The following is a 22061-nucleotide window of genomic DNA, read 5'->3' on the forward strand; positions in this document are numbered from 1 at the left end:
TCAACAACCCAAGAACGATGGCACTTGGAGGAAAGTTAAAATCACAGATAAACAGCACCATTTGTTCCTCCTTGTTTGTTCTTAGGACATTTCTCCATCCTGTAAATTTTGTGCCACACTCACTGTTCATATCATGAGATCAAACCTGCAGCAAAGAAGTTTGGGGTGAATTCCAGGCTCTCCTGCTTGGAGAGGGGCAGGAGTATCTGGAGTGCCAAGACAAGGGGGAATGGCTTCCCACTGCCCGAGGGCAGGGTTGGATGGGATGTTGGGGAGGAATCCTTCCCTGGGAAGAGGGGAGGCTCTGGCACGGGTGTGTTGTGCTTGTGGGTGAGCTAGAAGTCAACTGGCATCAGCTGCACACAGATGTCAAATGCCTTTGTTGGTGGCACAAAATAACCGGGCAGTTAAAGAGGTGCCAAGGAAGTGATTTTTATTTGTGTTCTGTCTGGGTGTTCCCCCACCCCACTTGAATAGGGTAAACCTATAACCAAAATGTAGATTCTGTTGTGGAATCAGGAAATTTTGTGGGCAGGAATTGTTCCCTGGGAGGGAAGAAAATTCCCAGAGCAGCTGGGGTTGTCCCTGGATCCCTGGCAGTGCCCAAGGCCAGGCTGGACATTGGGAGCTCCTGGGACAGTGGGAGGTGGCCCTGCCATGGCAGGGCTGGGAATGGGTGGGCTCTGAGGTCCCTCCCAGCCTAAACCAGTCTGGGGTTCAATGCTTCTATGAATTTATTCATCCAGGGTAAGGGAGCACAGTGGGCACTGACCAAAGTCCTGTCACCTCCTTCCTCTCATCACTCCCCAGAATTTGGCTGGAGGAGACCATCAGTTCTCGGTGTAATGCCAGTCTTTTTCCATGGCCTAAGGAAAGGACAAGAGAAAATGGCCCTAAATTACACCAGGGAAGGGTCAGATTGGAGACTGGAAAATATTTTTCTCTGCAAGAGTGGTCAGGCCTTGGGATGAGCTGCCCAGGGAGGTTTGGAGTCCCTGGGAGTGTCCCAGAGGAGTGTGGATGTGGCCCTTGGGGACAGGCTTTGGGGTGATGCTGGGTGGGACTGGGTGGTCCTGAAGGGCTCCTCCAGCCCTGGTGATCCTGGGATTGTGTTCTCCCTTTGCCAGCACCGTGCCCTGGTGTGTGCAGTCTCCTCCCTGCACAAGCAGCCAATCCACACTGGCCTCATCTCTTTTCTGGCTCTCTGGATCCGTGTTTCCATCCTCTGCAGACCTTGGCTTTATTTATTCATGATAAAAGCCGTGGAATTGCAGGGTCTTTGCGTAACTTTTGTATCATGAGATTGACATTATTGTCTTCGGTGGAGGTTGTTTCTTTTGTTTGCACAGTTTGGGGCATTCCAAGTGTCATCACACTGAATGTTTGTTTTTGGAAAGATAATGGTTGTAACAGCCTGAGCCCACATACCCTCAGCCATAATGACAGCACAGTGTCCTTCTTAATTAAATTCACCATAATGTAAAAAAAAAAATAGTTCTGCTTCCCCTTGCTTTCAAAGGGCTCAGTTTAGTGCAACTTTTAGGTGGCACTACAGAAAGAAAAAAGGATGAGTTGGAATTCTACCACCAGCCATTTGTTTCATCCCCAACACCCTCCTGGCACCAACATTTTAAAATCACATAACTGTGGAATGGTTTGGGTTGGAAGGGACCTTAAAGCCCACCCAGTGCCACCCCTTGCCGTGGGCAGGGACACCTCCCACTGTCCCAGGCTACTCCAAGCCCCATCCAGCCTGGTCTTACCTCTGTAAAGCTCCATGGTGACCCTCCTCAGGGAGGAGACTTGCTGGAAAGAAAGTTATATTTTTTCCTTTAGAATTTTTTATTTTCTTGGATTATTTGCAATGCTGCTTGGGCTAACAGGGTGTTCCTGGGGATCAGACCTGGCTGGCTGGCAGCCCAGGGGATCCCAGAGGTTTTTTTTGTCACCTTCAAGAGCAAGGTGTGTTGACAGGGCTATGAAGGTGGGGAAGGGTCTGGAGGGGCCCCTCGAGGTGACTGGGTCAGTTGAGCCTGGAGGAGCCTGAGGTCAGAGCTCCCCGGGGCTGCAGCTCCTCCCGAGGGGCAGCGCAGGGACAGCTCCGGGCTCTGCTCCTGCCACAGGGACAGCAGCAGGGAGCGGCTGCAGCTGGCCCAGCAGGGATTTAGGTTGGCTTTTAGGGCAAGGCTCTTCTTTCCCCAGAGGCTGCTGGCACTGCCCAGGCTCCCCAGGGAATGGGCACGGCCCCGAGGCTGCCACAGCTCCAGGAGCATCCAGGGATGCCCAGGCTGGGCTTGTTGGGGGGTCTGGGCAGGGCAGGGGGGCACTGGGGGATCCTGGGGGTTCATTCCCACTCAGGATATTCCATGATTTATGACTCTGACAGTGGATGTCCAGCCAGAGCCTTTGCCTGGGGTTTGGGGCTGTATTTTGGGAGAGTCTCTGTCAGTGTGGGCCTCACTCCTCCAGGTTCCCAGTGCCCTGGCAGCCCAGAAGGTGAGGCTGGTGAGTGCTCTGGGGTAACTCAGTGCTGAGGAGCACTCATGGATGGGATCTTCCCCTGTTTTGTGTCTCCAACAGCTGTTCCAGTCAGTGACCACGCTGCTGTTGCCCAGTTCTGCAAGGACCAGGATATCAGGCTGGTGGTGGTTGGTCCCGAGGTTCCTCTTGCTGCTGGTAAGAGACACAAGCTGGAAATCACAGCCTTCAGCATTTAGGAAGAAAAGTAAATTTTAGTCCTCATCTGTGCATCATTCAGCAGTGTCTCCAGTCTGAATGGAAACAGATCCTCTGGAGCAGTTTCCCTGAAATCCAGAGTTGTTCTGAGGTGAAAAGGAATTTCTGAAGGGGCAAGAAGGCCAGTTTTGGTTTTCTCATGGAGTTTTCATCTTTTGAAATAATTATAGTTTGAGTCTTGGTAAAAAAAAACTAATTATAAAAATGCTGGTAGTTTTTTTCTGCTTAAACCTTTTGGCATCTTCCCCAAAGACTTATGTTGACCTTTTAACTCAAAAGGTGTCTTAAACCAGGGGGGGATTGTCATCTCTTCCCAAACCCAGCACAGCCTGAGGGTCTGCAGTGGTGCAGGGTTACCTGCTCCTGGTTCCACTGAGGAAAACAGGCACTGCAAACACAAATAACTTCTTGTTCCTGGCATTCTTGCTCCAAAGAATCAGTGCAGCCCTGGCCTGGCTCCCAGAAATCATCTGGAGGTTCATAACATGTTTTGTGTTTAGGAATTGTGGATGATTTGACAGCAGCTGGGATCAAGTGCTTTGGCCCCACAGCAAAGGCAGCTCAGCTGGAGTCCAGCAAGAGCTTTACCAAAGCCTTTCTGGATCGTCATGAGATCCCCACTGCCAGATGGAAATCCTTCACTGACCCCAAAGCAGCATGTGCCTTTATCAACAGGTACAATTCTTGTCATTGTAGACATTTTCTTACTGACAGTAAGTGTGCTGGATATCCAGTGATTGCTCATCTGTCAATGCCTTTGGGATAGAACATCTGTGAAGGTTTCAAAGGGTCACCTACTGTGATTCTCTCAAACTGCAGCAAATCTGAGAAAAAAATGGTTCCTCCTGCTCTAAAATGAAATGAAAGTTCAGTGTTCAGCTCACAGGATAATGTAGGACCAGCTGTTGTGGCTTTTTTGTCAGTCTGCCTGCTGGGGAAAGGCAGGGAGCAGCCCAGAGCCATCTGTGCTGCCTTCTTTTTCTTTTTCTCCACTAAAAAAAAAATCTGGAGAATTGCTCCAACTGAACTGATGATCTGCTCATCACAGAACAACCCAGGTGACCCCAGCTGATACAAGAGGAAATTCCCAAATGGAAAGCAGTAATGAACAGTCAGGAAATTCCCTGGTGGGGAAAAGAAGGAGGATCCTTTTTCAGGCAGAGCATAATGGGAGGAACCTGGTGTGATTTGTGTGTTACTCAATAAGGTTGCCATGAAAACTGAGAAGTACTTTGATCTTTCAACTCTTGAAATGTTCAGAATGTCCTTGCAAGGCCTGTTTATGTTGAATGTCTGTCCTGTGCCTTGGCAGTGCCCCCTTCCCTGCTTTGGTTGTCAAAGCCAGTGGCCTGGCAGCTGGCAAAGGAGTCATCGTGGCATCCACCAAGGAGGAGGCCTGCAAAGCTGTCACTGAAATCATGCAGGTGAGAAGGGATGTCCCACACAAAACCAGCTCCTCACCACCTCAGAGCATCACAGATTTTCCTTATTTCATGCAATAGGAGCTTGGCTGTAAGACATCAAACCTTAGACCCTTTTGTTTGGCCAGCTGTGAAACTCTGTTGTATTTATTGCTTGTTCCTGTAGGCTAAAATAAAACCATTCTTCATGAAAACCCACCCTTACTTCACTTTTGTATGCAATTCCTTTTTCTTTTTCCCTGTTTGAGACTCCTGCAGTCCAACAGGTCCCACAGTGCAGGAGCTCAGTGATTGAGGTGGATCTTTACAAGCACCATTAGGACTAAGCACAGCACTTCAAGGTGCAGTCAAATTCTGCTGGGATTATTTCAAGTGAAGCTCACACTGAGGAAGGATATTCCACAAATATATTTGGAGCTTCAAGTTTTGAAGTGAGGCCAAATGAAGTAATTTTATCTGCTCAGTGAGGAACACAGAGCTGAGGCTCCCAGGTCAGGCCCTCAGCTGGTGTCAGCAGCACAAGCATCCTAAAATTCCCTGGGTCTCTGCTGATCCGTGGGAGACATTATCTGACACACTTGTGCTTCAAGAGTCAGAGCACGGGGGCTGCAGTCACATTTTGGGTGGTCTATGGTCACTGGACAATTCATGTCTGAACAGGACCCAATGTCTTGTATAAAAAACCTGTTAGACATTTCTAGAGACCCCCCAAAATCACCTTGGCAGTGTGGGCTGGTTGTTGTTAATTTCTTAATTACCCAGAATATGCAGTCAGTGTTCAAACATTGCACTGGGGTATGAGAATCTGGCTGCCTTCCCTTGTGTTGTATAAAATTGCACTTTTTTATCCAGTGAAAGTGCAGACTGGAGACTTGGCTGTCACTGCTCTAGGGGGGAATTTCAGAATACAGAGCATGAGGAATTGCTCAGTAATTACAAATACCCTCTGCCATTTGAAAATATTCAGTAATAAATAATAATAAATAATCCTGCACTTATTTAAGAGTAAACAGAAAAGAGATTTCACATCTGCTGACATCCCTGGTGGGAGAATGGATTCGTCATCTCAAACCTGTGCTGCATTTTTGGCTGTATTAAAAATGTTTCTTGTTGCATTTTTAGTAGTTTAAAACCGAAACAGAACTAAATGGATTTTGTTTCACTGTAGGATAAGAGTTTTGGCACAGCTGGGGAAACTGTTGTTGTTGAAGAACTTCTTGAAGGAGAAGAAATTTCTGTAAGTGCATCTCACTGTAACACTTTGGTTCTACCTCTTCTAAATTGTTTGGGATTCACCAAGTGCCTTCACCTACAAAGTGGAGGATTTTATCAGTTAAATTAAAACCATGCCCTGCTTATAAATAAAACTGTATTGGTTAGAGACAGCTGTGTGGCTTATTTTGGATCCTTCCTGGTTTATAATTAGCACTGTAAAATGGTTTTGAGTACTGCTCCCATTAGTCCAGACAGGGAACAACGTTACCCAGTTTGAGTGCACAACATCACCCAGTTCCAGAAGATGCCAGCAGGCTTGTTATTCTGAAGATATTGAGGATAAAAACAACTGCTATGTAAATAATTTATAAATATTTCACAAGTAAATAGCTTCATCAGCAAGGAAAAGGAAGTCTTGAAAGGAATGTAAGGCCTTCCTTCCAGGGAGGGGAAAAGAAGAAGTCATTTCCATCAGGCAGTATTGTAATTATTTTTTATTTAAAACCTTTTGAGTGTTTCTTTTTAGTACAAATGCTGATGGTATCATTTTTCTAGGTTTTATTAATTTTTGAAGGAAGGTCACACAAAATGAGTCCCTTCTTCCTGAGGAAAAGGCAAATGCTTTGAACCCCATCAGTTATTTTATCTTATCAGAGAGGCAGAGTTTATCCTCTTAAATACTCTTTGGCCACGCTGAAAATCAACCCTATTTGCACTAATTGCATTTAATTGTAAGCACACCCAGGAATTTGAACTGCTGTCCTTGTTTTAGTGCCTGTGTTTCAGTGATGGAGTCACCATTGCTCCCATGCCCCCAGCCCAGGACCACAAGAGGCTGAGGGATGGAGATGAAGGCCCCAACACAGGAGGGATGGGAGCTTATTCCCCAGCTCCTCAGGTGAGAAAGGATTGGTAAAGAGGGGGAAAATTCAATAATGAGGAAGGGAAAAGGGACTGATACAGGGATGTTTCACTCCAGCTGTCACTGAAAGCCTGTGGGGATGTTTAATTCCAGCATGAGGAGAAGGAGGGAATAGGCTCTGCTGGATGCCTAAAGCAGACCTGGCCAGTAAAATCCTCAGCTCCACAAACCTCTCTAAAGAGGAGGATACCTCCACTGAATTACTTGGAATTATAAAGGGGGAAATGTTATTTTTACAACCTTGTATTTGATTGGGATTTTAGTATTATGAATGGGATTTAATTATGAAATGCTGCTCATTAGAACCAAGGGCTTAAACCCACAGTTTCATCTTGTGCCAAAAAAAGCTAATGGTGAATTTTGGCTGTGGCTTGAGGTAGTTTGGGGTTTGTTTGATAGGGAACTTCTATTGGCAGAAATAGAGAGAAAAATATTAGCTTTCCATTGGAGTGAGCAAGAAACCATCCAAGAATTCTGCCTGGCTCTTAAAAACACAAAACCAAGCCCTCCCTTTTTACACTGTTTTCTGATAATTTTTTATTAGATTTCTAAAGATTTGCTGCAGAAGATAAGAGAGACTGTTCTTCAGAAGACTGTTGATGGCATGAGGAAAGAAGGTGTCCCCTATTTGGGTATGTATAAAACTTTGGGATTTTCAATCATAAAGAGAACAACCTTTTATTTTGCTTTTTCCTCTTTGTAGCCCAACTCACACTGGAGGTTGAGGGAAACAGCTTTGATTTATTAGGAACTGGATTTGGTACCAGTGCCTTGAAATCAACAGAGGTCATTTTGTGAACAGGGAATAATTTCTCAAGTGAGGAGGAACAGAAAGGAAAATATTCAAAAATAAGCTGTAAAATTGTGACAACTATTTCTGCCTGATTTATTTTTACTGTTTCTCAAATTCACTGAGCACAGGTGGCAGCCTTTTAAACCCTGTTATCAACAGATTTAAAACAAGTGAATTCCTGAGAGATTTTTTTCTATATTTTTTTTGTTCTAGGTGTGCTTTATGCTGGATTAATGCTCACCAAAGATGGGCCTAAAGTTCTGGAATTTAACTGCAGATTTGGTGACCCAGAGTGTCAGGTGAGTTGTTTATGGGAGGAGTAAAATCTGTGGCCATCTACCACTGTTGTTCACCAGATTTGGGGTGAATAATCAGCTAATTGCACCAATATTTAAAATATTTGGGTTGTTTGTTCAAGGCAGAAGGTTTGAAAGGAAATTGTTCTGTTCCAGAGAGGATTTCAGTAGGCTGGACTCAAATCTGGGCTGTGCAAGGGTTAGCTTGAGAAGAGCTCAGCACTTCCCTGTCTTTTCTGGAATGGATTCTGGATTTTTCCTTGTTCTCTGCTAACAAGTGGAACAAAACTCTTAATTTCTATTCTTCAGAACAAATTAGGTTCTTTGTCCTCACCCTTTCCTCCCCATCTGTAATAATTCTCTTCAAGGACAGAAATTCTCTTCAAGGCTCTCACAACATACACTGTATGTATGATGTGTGAAAGTACAATACCAGGGCATATTTAATGCTGTTTTTTCAGCTGCATTAGTGTCTTTTTGAGGCCAGGAAATGCAAGATTACCTCATCTGATTTGTTGCTGTGTTTCTGCAGGTGATTCTGCCCCTGCTGAGGAGCGACCTGTACGAGGTTATGCAGGCAGTGATCAACAGGAGGTTGGCCAGCTCCATGCCAGCCTGGAAAGAGGACAGTGCAGCTGTGACTGTGGTCATGGCTAGCCAAGGCTACCCAGGGGCATATCCCAAGGGCTTGGAAATAACAGGTAAATAGAGCAGGAGAAGCTGCAGGAGGCTCATTCCCCCCCTGGCCTCACCTTGTTCTCTCCTGCTGCATGAAGGTGAATCACTGGAACTGAGATTCATAGAAACTCTGGTTCTGGGTCAGCAAGAGCAGGTGAATTTTCACACATCTCAGTTTATTTTGGTGTATTTTCAGTTCTCCACGCTGTGCTTTGATATTGGCACAGCACTGATATTTAATACCTGCTGCAGTCAGGAGGGTCTGATCAGGGTTCTTGGGTCGCGTTGATGCTGAATTTTGTGTTCTGGATGTCACTGAGGCATAAAAACCCAGCTGGAATCAGTTGTTGTGTGCCAGCTTAATGCCTGTTCCCACACCCCTGAGCACACAGGCAGACTTGTCTCTCCTCCAGAGGTATTTTTTACAGATTTATTCCCATTTCCCAGCAGGATCACCCTGACTTCATCTGCGGTTTTCAGACACAAAGTGCTCCGTATCTCTTCACTGAGAACGTTCTAACCAACAGCTGATCTTTTCCACAATACCCACAGGGCTTGCTAAGGCCAAGCAGCTGGGGCTGGAGGTGTTCCACGCAGGCACAGCCCTGAAGGACGGCAGGGTGGTGACCAGCGGGGGCAGAGTGCTCACGGTCACGGCCATCAAGGAGGATCTGCCCGCGGCGCTTCGGGAGGCCAACCTGGGTGTGGCTGCCATCCACTTCCAGGGGGCCATCTACAGGAGGGACATTGGCTACCGGGCCATAGCCTTCCTCAGGCAATCCAGGTAGATATTCCAAATCCCTGAAATGGGAATAGCTGGTGTGAAAAGGTTCTAAGCACATCCCTGGTTGATATTAATAACCAGTGTTGATATTCTGTGTAACTCTTGACAAGTTTTAACGCCATCCTTGTACTCAACCTCAGCAAGACCAGCCAAGGAAGGAATATTTTGAATGCCTGATCTCTGTTTTTACTCTCCTAAATCTGAGTTAAACTGCAGTGACAAGCACACAGGAATGGTCTGTGTTGCTGCAGTTAGGCCTGGTTTAGGGAAGGTCAACTTCTGCTTCTTGGACTTTGGATCACAGCTTTTGCTCTGGGTTTGTCTTGTCCAGAAGTCTGGTATTTAATATCATGAAATGTGGTCACAACCCCAACCTGCCAGAGCTCCAGGAGAGCTTGGACAGCGCTGCCAGGGATGCCCAGGCTGGGCTTGCTGGGGGTCTGGGCAGGGCAGGGGGGCACTGGGGGATCCTGGGGGTCCTTCCAGTCAGGATATTCTGGGATTTTATATATGAACCAAGCCCAAGCAGGCTTATTGGTTCTTTTTAGCTTTCAGAAATGGTTAAAATTCCCTTGAACCCCCTACCTTGTTGGGTTTTACATTTTACTGGGATAGCTGCCTAACAACAGGGTAGGATTCATCACTTCTTTCCATTCTCATTCCTTTAATTGGCACAGTATTTGCTGTAAGGCTCTGGAGATCATGTGTGCGTTGGGTTTTTTTTTATAGCAGGGAATCCTGTTATAAAATCCTGTCTCTTTAACATTCCTGAAAGCTTCTTGCAGTTTTTAAACTCATTTTTACCTAATAAGCAACTGCTCTGCTCCAATGAGCTCCTAACATACCTTTTCCCAAGGGGTTATTTTGTAGGCTGGGAATCCCATCAGTGACAGTTCTGTTGCTGCTGGCAGTGTATCCTGATTAGTATTGTGTAAAATTATCATCAATAAACTTCCTAAAAGAACAAGGGTGTTGGTATTTAGTCTTCTTTCTCTCTCAAGTGCTCTGCATCTTGTTGAAGAATTGATTGAGTGAAAAGGTGGAACTGGGATTTGTAGCAGAAAAAAAGAAGGTCAGTGAGGCAAGAGGAGACACTTTGAGCAGTTCCCTCCCCCAGTAAGCTCCTGGACCACATCCAGCAGCGTTCCAGCCTGGAATGCCTGCCCAGGAGGATCCCTGGCTGCACAAGGAGGCTCCTGGGAGCTGTTTGCAGTCCCTGGAGGCTGCTCCAGGTTCTGATCCTGACAGAACAGTCAGGATCCTTCAGTCCCAGAGTCCCAGACTGGGATGGGTTGGAAAGGACCTTAAAGCTCAGAGTCACCTTCCACTCTCCCAGGGTGCTCCAAGCCCCTTTGGACTTGCCTCCTCCTGGCAGCCTGGCAGGATTCGGTCCTGAGGCATTTCACCTCAGGAAAATAGCCAGAATGCTTAATAAAAAGTATTCCAGAAAATTTAAAGAATTAAAGATTCATTTAAAGGATCAAAGCAGATAGCAAAAAAAAAAAAAAAAAAGTAACAAATTTGAAATACTCCTAAAAACATGGTGAAAATCTGGTGGATATTTATAATATTCAGACTGAAAGGGGCTGACTTTGATCTCTGGTTGTTGCAGGCCAATATTTCCTTGAGTCTTATTCACAGCCTGAACAGCTGCCTGTGGTAATTCTTGTCTTCTTGCCAGTTTTTGGGCAGGGATGTGCTGTGAGTGCAGACACCTTTGGATGTTCCTGGTAGCACTGCTCCTGGGCCAGTTCTTCTGGCATTTCAAGTCTTATCAATTCCAGATATTTCAGCAATGATCTTCACAACAGAAATACCTTTGATCCTAAAAAAAACCCTCCCACATCCTTAAATATGATTTATTAGGCAGAGTACAAAAAGATTCACTCCATTTAGTGCAGTTGTAGGCATTTGTCTGTCTCTGACTTTTCAGTGTTTGTTGAATTCTTGACCTGGTTCCTGAGATGGGTTTTGTGGATTAACTGAATTTATTTATTTTTTTTTTCAGCTGAATCAATTTAAAATGGGTTTCAGTTGGTTTGTTGTATTTATCCTTGTTAATCAACACCCTTAGAATTTAAACTTCAGGCTGAATCCCATCAATAGGAGAGAGAAAACAGGGATGGATCTAAAATAGGGATGCACCTGGTTCATGCCATTGACAGCCTGGGAATAACAACTGCTTAACTGGCACGAGCTGTGTTTGCTGGAGTGAAAAGTCATTAAAGTCCCTGTCCCCAGAATGGAAAGGTCCTTCTGTAAATATGAGCTGGTGCTTCGTGTCCCCAGGGAGCTGTGGGGACACACAGGTGACACCAGTTTGTACCAGTGGGTTGATCTTACATAAACCCCACCCAGAGCTTACAGACATCTCCTTCCAGACTCCTGAGCCCCACCTCAGGAACCTGGGTCTTTCTAAGGAAATATAAAATATATTCTTTAATAGAAAGCCCACTGAAGTAAGAAAGAGGTGTGGCAGCTTCTGTGGTGGGATCATTCCAGTGAGAAGGAGAGGCAGCCTTTAAGCTACAGCTGTAAAACTCTGGGGTATCCTGGGGTTGTTGATTCACCTGAGACTTGTGGGTGGAAAAGTGACTTGAGCTTAGCCCTGCTCTGATCCAGCCTGCATTTTTGTGCCTGGTTTAGTTTGGGTTTGGTTTGGAGCTTTCTCACTTGATACCTCAAGGCCTGGATGTGGCACTCAGGGCTCTGGGCTGGGGACAAGGTGGGGATCAGTCACAACTGGGACTCCCTGGGCTGGGAGGGCTTTTCCAGCCTCAGGGATTCTGTGTCTGGATGGAGCAGGGATTCAAACCTTGAAAAATCAGGTCTATGATTTTATCTTTTTTAACTTTAGGGTTTTTACTCAGGGGTTTGGTTGTTGGTTTTATTTTGGGATTTGACTATATGATCCCAATGCTCTGATATCATCTTCAGAACTCTGGAATTCTCCATGTACTGCTCCTGGCAGCCCCTCCTCAGACAGCAGGATGTGATTCTGCACAGTTAATCTCCTCAGGGATGTAAAGAAGTAAATATTATTTGAAAATGCATTCAGTAATCAGCTGCCATCTCATTTTTCCCACTCTTCCAGAGGCCTGACTTACAAGAACAGTGGGGTGGACATTGAAGCAGGGAACACTTTGGTGCAGAAGATCAAGCCCTTTGCTGCAGCCACGTCAAGGTCAGGTAAGACAAGAACCTTCTGCTCCTGCTTTAGTCACTTCTTGGCAAGGAGGTTTATCAGTTGATCTTGATAAAAAGCTCATATGTAAGTGTGCTGCCTGTTTCTAGATGGCACAAGAAAATCTGTGGTAAGCAAATGCCTGTGATTGTGTTCCAAATGCACAGCTTTTAATCCCCAAATGGCTCTAAACTCCATTTCCTGAATGCCAGGGGTGTCAGAGAGCACAGTTCAGCACTGTACAGGGATAAATGCAATCAAAAATCCCACCATTCAGCACTGGGTTTGATTCCATGAATTATTATTTCTTGCCCAATGAACTCTGACATATGAGGGGATGAATGTTTAGAAAAGGTTATGAGATGCAGAATTCCTGAGAGAAATGTGGAACACACATCTTTTGCTTGGTTAAATCAGCATTAATTCATCCTTGGTTTTGGGGTTCAGGCACATCTTGCTCTTGCAAATCCTTGTAATTCTTCAGACAGATTTAAAATATTCATTTATGAAACAGGCATTTCATTTCAGATGAGCTGAGAACCTTCTAATGAAGTCAGCCATACATAGAGGGAAAAATACAGATATTCTCACACCAGTACAAGAGTCTTACCACAATTCCTCCTGTTTTTCAGAGAAACACTCAGTGCAGGGGGGAAATCTGTCAGTCACAGGAATTATTGACTGCTCAGTCACCAAGCTGGGGATTTTTAGGCTTAGGCTAATGATGAATTAAAAAGACAAAGCCAACCTAAGCAGATTAGGAGCTCCTCAGTGAAGAGGTTCTAAATGGTAGAGAAAAGTTTCCTGGTGACAAAGCAAAGTCATGTTGACAAACCTTGGAGAGAATTTGTGGTGGAGATGCTGGAGAAGCCCCTGGAAGTAAAGCTGGGCTGTTTCTCCTGTTTCCAGGCTGCAATGCAGAGCTTGGGGGGTTTGCTGGGCTCTTTGACCTGAGAGCAGCTGGTTACAGAGATCCCATCTTGGTGTCTGGCACCGACGGCGTCGGCACAAAGCTCAAGGTAAGGTGGAAATCCTCGCCAAAGATGGAAAAACAGCACAGAGGGGAAAATGTTCTATCAGAAAATAGCAGCTGTCTTGTAAAAATACCTATTGGTCTTTCTAAAAAGGGGATGGGAACTGAAATTGCCCTTCTTCAGGCAAAAGAATGAAATACCTGTAAATAGCCAGAAGTTGATATGATGCCTAAAATAACTGGGTTTTAAATATTAAGAATATAATCAGGAATCTTGTTTCACAAAGAAAGCATCTCCACCTTCAAAAAAGATAATACTCAGATTAAATTAATCCACAAAACCCATCTCATGATTCTGTGTTTCATTTATTAAAATCAGAAACATTTAGTAAATGCCTGTTTGAACATTGCCTTAAATTTAGCCTTGTGTCTCTGCCCTCAGTTTCAGGTTCAATACTGATGGGGAAAAACATTTAATCTCAGGTTTGCAAGGAAACCCTTTTACAGCACAGTTTCCTTCTCAGTGCCTTTTGGATTTGCCAGTGGGGACAGAATAATTCCTGAAGAGAGTTAGGAGATGAAAATAAACAAACCTCATCCTCAAAGAGCACCCAGAGGGATTTTGCTCCATTGCTCACAGCCTCCACTCGTGATTTCAGTCCCTTCCACACCCTGGCTCGTGTTGCAGGGGCCCAGAGCTGATCCCAGGCTTCTCCCTGTGTCTTGCAGATTGCACAGGAGTGCCAGAAACACGACACCATCGGCCAGGACCTGGTGGCCATGTGTGTCAATGACATCCTGGCCCAGGGAGCAGAGCCCCTCTTCTTCCTGGACTATTTTGCCTGCGGCAAACTCGATGTGGAAGTGGCTCAAGGCGTCATTGCAGGAATTGCTGATGCTTGCAGGAAAGCTGGCTGTGCTCTTTTGGGTAGGAACACTTCTTGGGGGAATCTGAAAAATCTTCTGCAAGGTCTTCTGGTTGGTTTTTAATGTAGGTGGTTTCCTACTCTGTTGAAGAATCTGGGAGGAGTGAAAAAGCAAAGTGTTCTGTGTCTTTGCTTTCAGGGAACTTAAATCTGAATCACAGTGGAAGGAGACAGTACTTTAAAAATTTAGCTTAAATTTAGATTAGATTTAGGTCCAGATTTAGGTTGGATGTTGGGAAAAGGTTCTGTCCTTTTTTCCAATTTTTTAGGGAAGTCAGGAGCAGAAGCCCTTCCTCAGTGGGTGTCGTTTTGGGGCTTTTTCTAAGCTCTGAACAAGAGGCTCTTTATGCCCTGGTTTACTTTTTTTTCCTGCATGAACTGTTGATCAGCTTTCTGTTTGTTTTAAGGTGTTCTCTGTATTTATCAAATATAATCACCCCATTCATGCTGCAGCAGGGTCTGTGTTAGGTGGGACCTTGTGATGAAACCACCAAAATGTCAGGATTTTATTTCCAGTTCAAGAATTTCCAACTCCACAGGCCTTTCTGCAAGAGCTGAACCTTCAGCTCAACAAATTTAACTCCTCACCCCACTGATAGTGAGTGATGAGGGCTCATCTCCTGCCTGGTTTTGCACAATTAACTGTGGATTTAAGTGTTGGATGTCCAAGCACTTCTCCCCACTTTGTCTCTTGGCTTCTCCATCCTCCATTTGATCCAGCCCTTACTAAATACAGCTGAAACCTCAGGGCTGAAAAAAAAGCAGGTGAAGCTGGAGCACAGGGCAGGGAATGAGAAGTGGTAAGAGGAGAGAAAAAGGCAGGATTTTGGCCAGAGCAGCTGGGGCTGTCCCTGGATCCCTGGCAGTGCCCAAGGCCAGGCTGGACATTGGGGCTGGGAGCACCTGGGACAGTGGGAGGTGTCTCTAGCAGGGTGAAATGAGATGAGCTTTAAAATCCCTTCCAACCCAAACCATTCTGGGATTCTATGATTAAAAACAAGGCTTTTTCAACACCTCTTTGCTGTGTTTTTGGTCCCCAGGAGGAGAGACGGCCGAGATGCCGGGGATGTATCCCCCGGGCGAGTACGACCTGGCCGGCTTCGCCGTGGGGGCCGTGGAGAGGGGGCAGATGCTGCCCCAGCTGGACAGGATCACTGAGGGGGATGTGGTCATTGGGGTGGCATCTTCTGGGGTCCACAGCAACGGCTACAGCCTCGTGAGGAAGATTGTGGAGAAGTCCTCCCTGGATTTCTCCTCCCGCGTCGGCATCTCCGGGGATCAGACTCTGGGTACGGCTTCCTCCTGAGCTCCCCCACAGCTGCCACAGTTGTTTTGTCTGGGCCTTTGACACTTTTCTCAGGCACCAAAAAAAAAAACCAAACCCCAATCATTCCATCTTTAGCATGTTTTCATCTTCTTTTCCTGGGAGTCACGTGTGCAGGGAAGAAACAAAAGGAGGGGGATAAATAATTCATTGTGGGCTTAAAAAAAAAAAAGGCAGAACTTTGTGTTTCTCTCTAGTCCAATGCTCATTGCCATCCAAATTGCTATTTTGAGATTTCCCTGATTTTCTATTGATTCCTATTTCTCTGCATTCCTTTTTCCCCTCCCAGGAGAGCTCCTGTTAACCCCAACCAAACTCTACAGCAAGACTCTGCTGCCCGTGCTGCGCTCCGGCCACGTCAAAGCCTACGCCCACATCACTGGAGGGGGACTGCTGGAAAACATCCCCAGAGTTCTCCCAGAGTCCTGTGGTGTCGTTTTAGGTGAGAGAGAAGGAAAGCTGTGGAAAAATCCTCATGTTAATGAGGATTGCTGTGGAGCCTGTGGACATGGGGCCACACCAGGTGGTTTGTGCTGTAGGAGTTGGACTTGTCTAGAAATGTTTGATTTTTTTCCCTTGTACCTGAAGCAGAGCCAGTCAAAACTCTTTGTGGTGGAAAGACTGCTCCCCATTGAATTCCCTCCCCTGGTGGTGTTGGGGATTGGATTTCTTAGGAGACTTGCAAAAAGAAAACAACCTTACCAGCAATCCCAAGTCAGCTGTCACCATTTGTAATTCCCTACGAAATTACTGCTAATTAAATGATACTCATGAAGTCTTCAATTAGCATTCAGAGGTGGTTGTGAGCTCAGGGACAACTCCTGCTGTTTGACCAGGTGTGCTGGAAAGGGCTTTCACTGCTGGGGAAGATGAGGCATGGAAAGGAAAATGGATGGCACAGGTTGTGAGAGCTCACAGGGTTGTACCATAAAATAAGATATTAATAGTGAGTTCTGAACTCAAGAACTGCACATAAATAATTTTCCACTTGTCCACTGAGAAATATTTATGTGTATATGCACCTCTGCTCTGGAGCCAGGCTGGGAGAGCTGGGAATGTCCTGCCTGGAGAGGAGAAGCTCCAGGGAGAGCTCAGAGCCCCTTGCAGGGCCTGAAGGGGCTCCAGGAGAGCTGGAGAGGGACTGGGGCCAAGGGCTGCAGGGCCAGGAGCCAGGGAATGGCTTCAGAGTAGGATTTGATGGGATCTTGGGCAGGGATTGTTCCCTGGCAGGGTGGGCAGGGGCTGGGATGGAATTGCCAGAGCAGCTGGGGCTGCCCCTGGATCCCTGGCAGTGCCCAAGGCCAGGCTGGACATTGGGAGCTCCTGGGACAGTGGGAGGTGGCCCTGCCATGGCTGGGCTGGGAATGGGTGGCTCTGAGGTCTCTTCCCAACCCAAACCATTCTGGGATTCCATGAATCTCTAGAAATTGGGATAGAACCATTTTAAAAGAGAACACGACAAGAAAGAAATTTCCTGTCCTTGGAATTATTTTCCAGTGCCTTGTCCAGGAGAATTTTTGTGCTGCTGTAAATCATCCTCACTTGGTTGGAACTGGGGCAGTGGGGGATTTTTGTGACAGATTTTGTCTCTTCATACCCCAATAATTGTAGTCCATTGGTAGCAATTTCCACTCTTGATCTGTGTTTTCAATTCTCTTCAGATGCTCTCACCTGGAAGATCCCTGAAATCTTTTGCTGGCTCCACAAGGAAGGGAACCTCTCTGAGGAGGAGATGGCTCGGACCTTCAACTGTGGGCTTGGGGCAGTGCTGGTGGTCCAGAAGGAGATGGCCCAGCAGGTCCTCAGGGACATCCAGGGACACGAGACCGCCTGGCTCGTCGGCAACGTGGTCTCCCTTCAAAAAGGTTATTGCAGCTAGATTTTCCTGGGGGGGAAATAGTCAGAAAGGAAAAGCAGAGAGAAATTCCCTTGTTTGTGAGTCTTCATGAGGTGAAAACCTCTTCACTGGCACCTCCCTGACTTTTTTGTGTGGATATTGAACTGACACTTCATTCATCTCTTCCATGGGTGTTTTTCTCCCCTCTCTGTTTCTCCCTTTACTGACACTTTATTTTGTTGTTATTTTGGTTTTTCCATCTATCTGCTCAGGCTCTGACAACGTTAAAGTCCTGAATCTCCATCGGGCCCTGCAAGCAAACAGGTCCCTGTGTGTGCACAGCCACATCCAGGGCAAGATCCAGGCAGGCAAAGTGAAGGTCGCTGTCCTCATCTCTGGAACAGGTGAGAGTTCTGCTCCTTGCTGCAGTGGAAACCAGACTGTGGAGAAGGGAACTTCAGCTTGGATTTAAAATCCTTGCAGTTCTCCATGGGCACTCTGATAGGCTTCTAGCAGGCAGGAGAGGTTTTGTGCTTGGGTTGATGGCAGCCACAAACCTCTTTTAACCTCTGCTGCAAGCTGTGAATTGCATTTGTGTTGAGTTTATCTCCAAACCTCTGCACGTGTCCAGATTCAGGCTCCCACTCTGGTGCCCTGTAAGGGCAGCAGCATCATTTCACACACAGATCAGAATTCCTTCTTGCCATGTAGGCACTCCAACTATTTCCAGTATTCCCAATTACTAAGACCATCAATCCAGTGCTATAAATTCCAGTGTCCAAGTGCAGCTGCCAGGAAAGGCCCTCAGCTGTCTGAATCAGCTCCCAGCAAGATCAATTAAAAAAGGATTAATGTTTCATCAGAGCTGTTTGGTTTGGTCTCCCCCACAGTGGTGCTTATTTAAAGCCTCTTCCAGCTGTTCCCTCTATTTATTCTCAGTATCCATGAGTTATTTTTCCTCTCCCCCAGGCACAAACCTGGAAGCTCTCATCAACAGCACGAAGAAAGACACCAGCTATGCACAGATAGTTCTGGTTATCTCCAACAAAGCTGGTGTGGAGGGGCTGAGGAAAGCTGAGAGAGCTGGGATTCCTACAAGGGTGAGCATTTCCTTTTTGTAATTAGTCACCATTAGCTGGGACTCCTGCAGGAAGGTGCTAATGAGTTTTATGGGGTAACACATGGGCTGATAGGGAGCCTTGGCTTTTCTTTCTTGGTCTGTTGTGAATTTGTGGCAGGGGGCAAAGTACCTGACAGCAAAATCCTTCCTTTTCTCCTTCTCTGCTAGCAACCCTGATGCTTTGGGGACAGTTGTTACATTAAACCAGCACAAAACTTTCAGTTACAGTTTAAGCTTTGTCAGTTGTTTGACTGTAGGGCATTGACACTGAAGTACCAACCTATTTTATCTGAATTTAATTTTAAAATGACCTGGAGGTTCATTTGAATTGACAGGGAGGTCACACTCAGTGGGACCTTCCACTGACTCCCTGAATATTGCCTCAGGCTCTCCAGGAATCATTCCAAATGGATTTTGTGTGCCTTGCCTTTGTACTGCAGGTCTGAAACGATCCTGTTGTCACCTGGAAACCTTTTACAGTCACTTTTCGGTGCTGAATACAGAGACAGGGAAATTGGGACCCAAAGCTTTGCTTCTTTAATAGTGCTGGGATCTGTCCTGGTGCTCCAGCTCCTCCTTAGGAGGACACAGAGGGCACGAGGGAAGAACAGAGAATCACAGGCAAAGACTGGTTTGGCTGGGAAAGGACCTTAAAGCCCATCCAGTTCCAACCCCAAGGTTTTTATCAGGGTCAAAAAAAAGTGGGAGAGAGCTGCTGGTCCTGGGATTCAACTGTGGAGGGAGAGGTGGAACAGGCACAGGGGCAGAGGCTGGTTCAGCCCAGGGCTGGGCTGAGCCCTGTTCCCAGTTCCTGCTGTCACTTGATCAGCCCTGGCTTTTCCCAAACCACCCTCTGACTCTGGAGGCCATAAACAGATGCTTCAATTTAACACTGGATGCTCTCAGTGAGGTAGTGCTGCCTTCTTCCTGCTTAAATTATGGGATCTGTCCTGGATGGAAAACACATAACTCAGGCTGGGAGAGCTGGGAGTGCTCACCTGGTGAAGGGAGAGCTCAGAGCCCCTTGCAGGGCCTGAAGGAGCCCCAGGAAAGCTGGAGAGAGACAATTGCCAAGGGCTGCAGGGCCAGGAGCCAAGGAATGGCTTCAGAGTAGGATTTGATGGGATCTTGGGCAGGGATTGTTCCCTGGCAGGGTGGGCAGGGGCTGGGATGGAATTGCCAGAGCAGCTGGGGCTGCCCCTGGATCCCTGGCAGTGCCCAAGGCCAGGCTGGACATTGGGAGCTCCTGGGACAGTGGGAGGTGTCCCTGACATGGCTGGGCTGGGAATGGGTGGAATTTGAGGTCCTTCCCGAGCCAAACCAGTCTGGGATTCTGGGATTCCATGATTATGGAGTAGGGGCTGGTTTAGGAGTTAGTGATCAGCCTTTTTTCCAAGCTTTTCTGGTGTAGTTTTTGCCAAGATTCAACTGCTTATGACTGCCAGAGGCCTCGAAATGGGTGAAATCTTTGGAAGACTTCAGGATGGCTCAAAGCCCTGCATTTGTAGGGTGTTCCATGGTGTCCAAGTGCTGGGACTCAGAGCTGTGGCCTTTTCAAGCCAAACTTGTTTGTTCCAATGATCCCTCTGTGAGGAGGAGCACAGACTCCACTCTGCCTGTCAGCTGGGCATTAAGGAGCTGCTGTCCCTGCTGGAATTCCCAGCACATCCATATGTTTGTGTTTTGGGCTGCCCCAGGTGATTGAGCACACGAGGTACCAGAGCCGCACGGAGTTCGACAGCGCCGTGGACAAAGTCCTTGAGGAGTTCTCGGTGGAGCTGATCTGCCTGGCCGGGTTCATGCGCATCCTCTCGGGTCCTTTTGTCAAGAAATGGGAAGGTGAGCACAGCTGGGGGGGCTGTGCATGTGCACAGAGGCATTTCAGAGGTTGGCACCAGGAAAAAGAGAGAGGGCACCAGATTAAACACGATGTTCTTCAAGGTCCCCTCCTGATCCAGCCCACCCTAGGGTTCTGTGAAATGAGACTTCTCTCATCTTGTAAGGAAAAGCTTGAGTGGGAAAGGCAGTGCAGAGGCTGAAGGAAGCCCAGGGCAAACACAGGGCTGGTAGTCTTTGCTTAGAAAATGGTTTCAAAAAGGCTGTGAAGACTTTGGGGCTCTGCACAGGGGAGGTGCAGGGCAGGTGTTGGCTGGGCAGAGGTCTTACCCAGCCCCTGATGATTCCTTCCCCTGACAGAGGAGCTGCTCTGGATCCTTGTAAAATCACCAAACTGGGCAGCATTTTGTAGTTTTGGGTAACAAGCCCTGGCCAGTCCCAGGAGCTGCCTGAGTCCATGGGTGGGGTGTTCCACAGGCAGATCCAGGCTGTGCTTGCCCAGAATGTTCACAGTGTCTCCACTATGCTCATCTTTTAGTTTTCCAACTCTTTGAGAGGCTGGTGGCACCTTCAGGGCCTGCTCTCCCTGCCCTGGTTGTTACTTTTGTCTCCAGGGAGCCCTGAGCACGCAGAGCAGCTGCTGTTTGCTCTGCTTTGGGGCCAGGGTTACCCAGACCTGCCCAGAGCAGGCACAGCCTGTGCCCTGCAGCTTTCACTGCTCTCCTGGTGACTTTTGTGTTCCCCTGGGTGTGCCTGGGACACTTCACACCTGAACTACTTTTCAAACCTCTCTTTAAAATCAGTGGAGCAAAGCAGGCACTCTTGACCTTGCTGTGGTGTTGAAGCTGTCAGGGGAAGCCAGTTTGGTGAATTGGTTTTGTTTGACTCCATTCAGGGTCCAGAGATGGAAATGCCTGTGCTGTGGGCAGCTGTCAGGAAGAGACAGAATCTCTCACTACAAGGGATGTGTTTGGAGCAGAGAAGTCTCTGTAGAGGACAGAAAAGAACTTTCTTTAGTGCAGAATCTTGTACAAATTCTGATTTAGGGACAGGGCACTGACTGTCCTCCACAGTGCAGGCTTTGCTTTACCTTCATGACTGGTGTGAGAGAAAGGGAAAGACTTTTTCCAGACAGGAGGGTTAAACTCAGTTTTTAAATGTCCAGAACTGGACTGAACTTGAAAACCTGAACTGGGACCATGAGATGTGAGCTCAGACATTGAGCTCAGCTCAGGGAGTTGGGCCAGCTACAGGACCCTGCCCTGGGGCCCTGCCTGGCCACTGACCTCCCCAGAATTATCCAGGAATTACCAATTCTTGCTGCTGCTTTGGCCAAAGCTGCTCCTTTTTCTTTCTCTCACAGTCACAAGGACACTGAGTGGGAGTTACGAAACTCTTCTTGCTTAACAGCCCTGAAGTGTGAATTATAACTGTTAACAAATGACAGGTTCAAGAGTTAATTATGAATGTTAACAAAGGACAGGTGAAAACAGAACCAAACAAACCCAAGCAGACAGGAACCCACGTCCCATTGTGAAGGGAAATGGAGGAGAAGAGCAGAGTGGTGTTTCCAGCACCCTGTCCCTGAAACCTTTTGGGCTCAAGCAGCAGAGAGGGAGATGCTGATGCTTCAAAAGGGTTTTGCTGAGATGCAAAATGTATCTGAGACATTGCTGGAGATCAACTGGGACATTTGCCTCCTGTAACTTGCCCAGCTCTCCACGTGCAGGGGAGGACAGGGGGTCCCAGTGGGGCTGCCAGGAACAGAGAATAGAATGGAAATAACAGGAAGAATTTAAAAAAATAATAGTTAGAGAAACCCTGGAGCAGAGGAGGCTCAGGGGGCCCTTGTGGCTCTGCACAAGTCCCTGGCAGGAGGGGACAGCCGGGGGGGTCGGGCTCTGCTGCCAGGGAACAGGGACAGGAGGAGAGCTCAGGCCTCAGGCTGGGCCAGGGGAGGCTCAGGGTGGGCAGCAGCAGGAATTTGCCCATGGAAAGGGAGCTCAGGCCTTGGCA

The 22061-nt window shown here is 47.1% G+C and overlaps 1 protein-coding gene across 3 annotated transcripts in view; it reads left to right on the plus strand.

The window, feature by feature from the left end:
• Positions 1–22061, plus strand: part of GART (phosphoribosylglycinamide formyltransferase, phosphoribosylglycinamide synthetase, phosphoribosylaminoimidazole synthetase) — a 34829-nt gene that overhangs the window by 10012 nt on the left and 2756 nt on the right. For all 3 annotated transcript variants that reach the window (XM_015618802.2, XM_015618793.2, XM_015618783.2), the window contains 18 exons: positions 2581–2676; positions 3237–3411; positions 4049–4160; positions 5326–5394; positions 6145–6270; positions 6839–6926; positions 7301–7386; positions 7916–8084; positions 8614–8845; positions 11940–12034; positions 12939–13048; positions 13732–13930; positions 14969–15217; positions 15542–15694; positions 16914–17117; positions 17362–17493; positions 18059–18189; positions 19907–20048. In XM_015618802.2, coding sequence (XP_015474288.1) covers positions 2581–2676; positions 3237–3411; positions 4049–4160; positions 5326–5394; positions 6145–6270; positions 6839–6926; positions 7301–7386; positions 7916–8084; positions 8614–8845; positions 11940–12034; positions 12939–13048; positions 13732–13930; positions 14969–15217; positions 15542–15694; positions 16914–17117; positions 17362–17493; positions 18059–18189; positions 19907–20048 — 2568 coding nt within the window. The remainder of the gene's footprint in view (positions 1–2580; positions 2677–3236; positions 3412–4048; positions 4161–5325; positions 5395–6144; positions 6271–6838; positions 6927–7300; positions 7387–7915; positions 8085–8613; positions 8846–11939; positions 12035–12938; positions 13049–13731; positions 13931–14968; positions 15218–15541; positions 15695–16913; positions 17118–17361; positions 17494–18058; positions 18190–19906; positions 20049–22061) is intronic.

The sequence above is a fragment of the Parus major genome, chromosome 1 (assembly GCF_001522545.3).
Source record: "Parus major isolate Abel chromosome 1, Parus_major1.1, whole genome shotgun sequence".
Classification (NCBI taxonomy): Eukaryota; Metazoa; Chordata; class Aves; order Passeriformes; family Paridae; genus Parus; species Parus major.